Source organism: Terrapene carolina, unplaced genomic scaffold (genome assembly GCF_002925995.2).
Source record: "Terrapene carolina triunguis isolate 2854851 unplaced genomic scaffold, T_m_triunguis-2.0 Scaffold774, whole genome shotgun sequence".
NCBI lineage: Eukaryota > Metazoa > Chordata > Testudines > Emydidae > Terrapene > Terrapene triunguis.
The window spans coordinates 1-2692 of record NW_020665125.1 but is presented as its reverse complement, the minus strand read 5'-3'; the positions used below and the strand labels follow the sequence as shown (position 1 = coordinate 2692).

The 2692-nt window shown below is 47.0% G+C and overlaps 1 protein-coding gene across 1 annotated transcript; it reads left to right on the top strand.

Annotated features, from left to right (window-relative positions):
* Positions 1-203: 203 nt before the first annotated feature.
* Positions 204-1112, top strand: LOC113408107 (olfactory receptor 13G1-like). Its single transcript, XM_026660430.1, has one exon. The coding sequence runs from the start codon at positions 204-206 to the stop codon at positions 1110-1112; it is 909 nt and encodes a 302-aa protein (XP_026516215.1).
* The last annotated feature ends 1580 nt before the right edge of the window (positions 1113-2692 follow it).

Here is a 2692-nt window from a genome sequence, read left to right as displayed (position 1 = left end):
TGAAATCAATTAGCCAGACCCCTAGCTGGTGTAAACTGACATCGCTTTATTGGAGTAAATAGACCAAATCCACAGCTGGTGCAAATTAGTGTTTTTCTTTTGGTTTCTGGGTTTCCTTAAAGCTACACTTATTTACATCAGCTGAGGGTCTGGCCCAGTGAGATGATTTATATCGACAGGTGAGGAGTAGCGGAGATTCGGAAATGATGAACCAATCCTCTGTCACAGAATTCATCTTGGTGGGTCTGTCCAGCTTCCCTGAACACCAGATGTTCCTCTTTGTGGTATTCACCTTCATCTACATGGCAGCCCTTGCTGGAAACCTCCTCATTGTCCTCACTATTACTACTAGCAGCAGGCTCCACACCCCTATGTACCTTTTATCCATCTCAGTGTCCGTCCCCAAAATGCTGCACAACCTTCTGGAGCACAGGAAGACCATTGCCCTCTTAGGTTGCATTGCACAGATCTGTCTCTTCACTTGGACTCTGGTAAGTGAAGTTCTGGTCCTTGCTGCCATGGCTTTTGACCGCTATATTGCTATCTGCCACCCTTTGCATTACACCATCATCATGAGGAAGGAGGTTTGTGTTGGGTTAATTGCTGGCATATGGATAATTGGGGTGGCCAATTCTGCAGTCCACACTGGACTTGTGCTCCAGCTTTCTTTCTTCAACTCGAACATCATCAACCATTTCTTTTGTGAATTGCCACCATTTCTAAAACTCTCCTGCTCAGACACCAGCCTCAATGAAACCCTGGCTTTTCTGGCTGATGCAGTCTTTGGGATAGGGAGCTGTGTGATAACTTTAATGTCCTATTTCTTCATCCTGAGAACTATCTTAAAGATTCGCTCCATGGAAGGCAAGAAGAAAGCCTTCTCCACCTGCTCCTCCCACCTCATAGTCGTCATCTTGTACTACTCCACAGCCATTTACACTTACATACACCCCTCTTCAGCCTACTCTCCAGACAGAGACAAAACGATCACTGTCCTATATTCAGTTATAACTCCAGCACTCAACCCGATCATATACTCTCTGAGAAACAATGAGGTCAAAGAGGCCCTCAGAAAACTAATAAGTAGACTTGGGCTATTTCAAAGACAATAATATTATCTATCTATCTATCTATCTATCTATCTATCTATGAGACAAAATGGATGAGGTAATATATTTTATTGAACCAGCTTCTGGTTGGTGAGAGAGACAAGCTTTTGGGCTACACAGAGGTCTTCTTCAGCTCTGTGTAGCTCAACAGCTTGTCTCTGTCACCAACAGAAGTTGGTTCAGTAAAAGATATCACCTCAACCACTTCGTTTCTCTAATATCCTGAGACCAACACAGCTACAACATCTATCTATCTATCTATCTATCTATCTATCTATCTATCTATCTAGTATTTATGCACTGAGAAAGGGTGATTTGTACTTGAAAGTTCTTGCTATTGTACTTACTTTTCAAATAGAATAAAATTTATATTCCATTGTTGATGGTTGGTTGGATATCTCTGTGTAGCGGGGCGGTCACCCTGCTCCGGCCCTGAAGGGGTTAAAGCAGCCCTGGAGAGGGCTGCAGCTGGGAAAAGGTAGGCTGATGGGGAAAGCAGCCACAGCTGTGGCCAGCTTAATCAGGGCCCAGCTGGCCCTTATAAGAGGGCTGTGGGTCAGAAGCTTACACAGACACACTCTCTCTAGCTTTGTAGAGAGAAGGACCTGGCTGTCTGCGAAGCTGAGAAGGGTATCTAGGGTGGAGCAGTGCTGGGGAAGGGCAGAGGGAGCTGGGGAGCTCCAGCCTAGCTAAGCCCCAGGCTGCAGGCCGAGTTAAGGGCCCACAAAAGGGTACTAGGGCTGCAGAGGGGCAGCCCAGATATAGGCAGAGGCAGCAGGTCCAACCCCCCTTGCCGATGATGAGTGATTTATAGACTGAAGTCTGCCCCAGGGAGCAGGGGCTAGATGATGACTGGCAGTAGCCACTGAGGCAAGGTGGGTTTAGAGGGTTGGGGGTTCCCCTGGGAGGGGAGACCCAGAGCGAGGGGGTACTATGGTGGGCAGAACCCATGGGCAAAGGGCACTGTGGTCTGGACAGGACACGGGGCCAGTGGCAGATGAGACACCGTCCTGCAGAGGGCGCTCCAGGCTGGAAGAGCTAATTCCCGAGACAACAGGCAGGAGGCGCCATGCCTGTGAGTCATCGTCCCGCCACACCCTGTAATACATCGGGGAACAAAGAATGCAGGTTGGGAGAGGCTCTCGTGGAAAGCAGTGGCTCTGAGAAGGATATAGAGATCATCACAGGTAATTGACTCAACATGAGTTTTCAGTGTGATGTGGTGGCAAAAAGGGCTAACGTGATCCTTGGATGCATAAAAATGTGGGGAAGTGATCTTGCCTCTGTACACAGCGTTTGAGAGATCATGGCTGGAATATTACATCCAGTTTTGGTGTCCACACTACAGGAAGAATGTGGAAATACCAGAAAAAGTTCAAAAGAGGGCCAGAAAATGGATCTAGGGGCTGGAGAACAAGTCTTATGATGAGAGACTAATGGAGCTCAATTTATCCAACTTATCAAAGAGAAAATTGAGAGGTGAATTAATCACAGTGTCTAGATATTTACACATTGATATGATATCAGATAGTGGGGGCTTTTCAACCTGCCTGACAAAGTCATAACAGGATCCAATGGCTGGA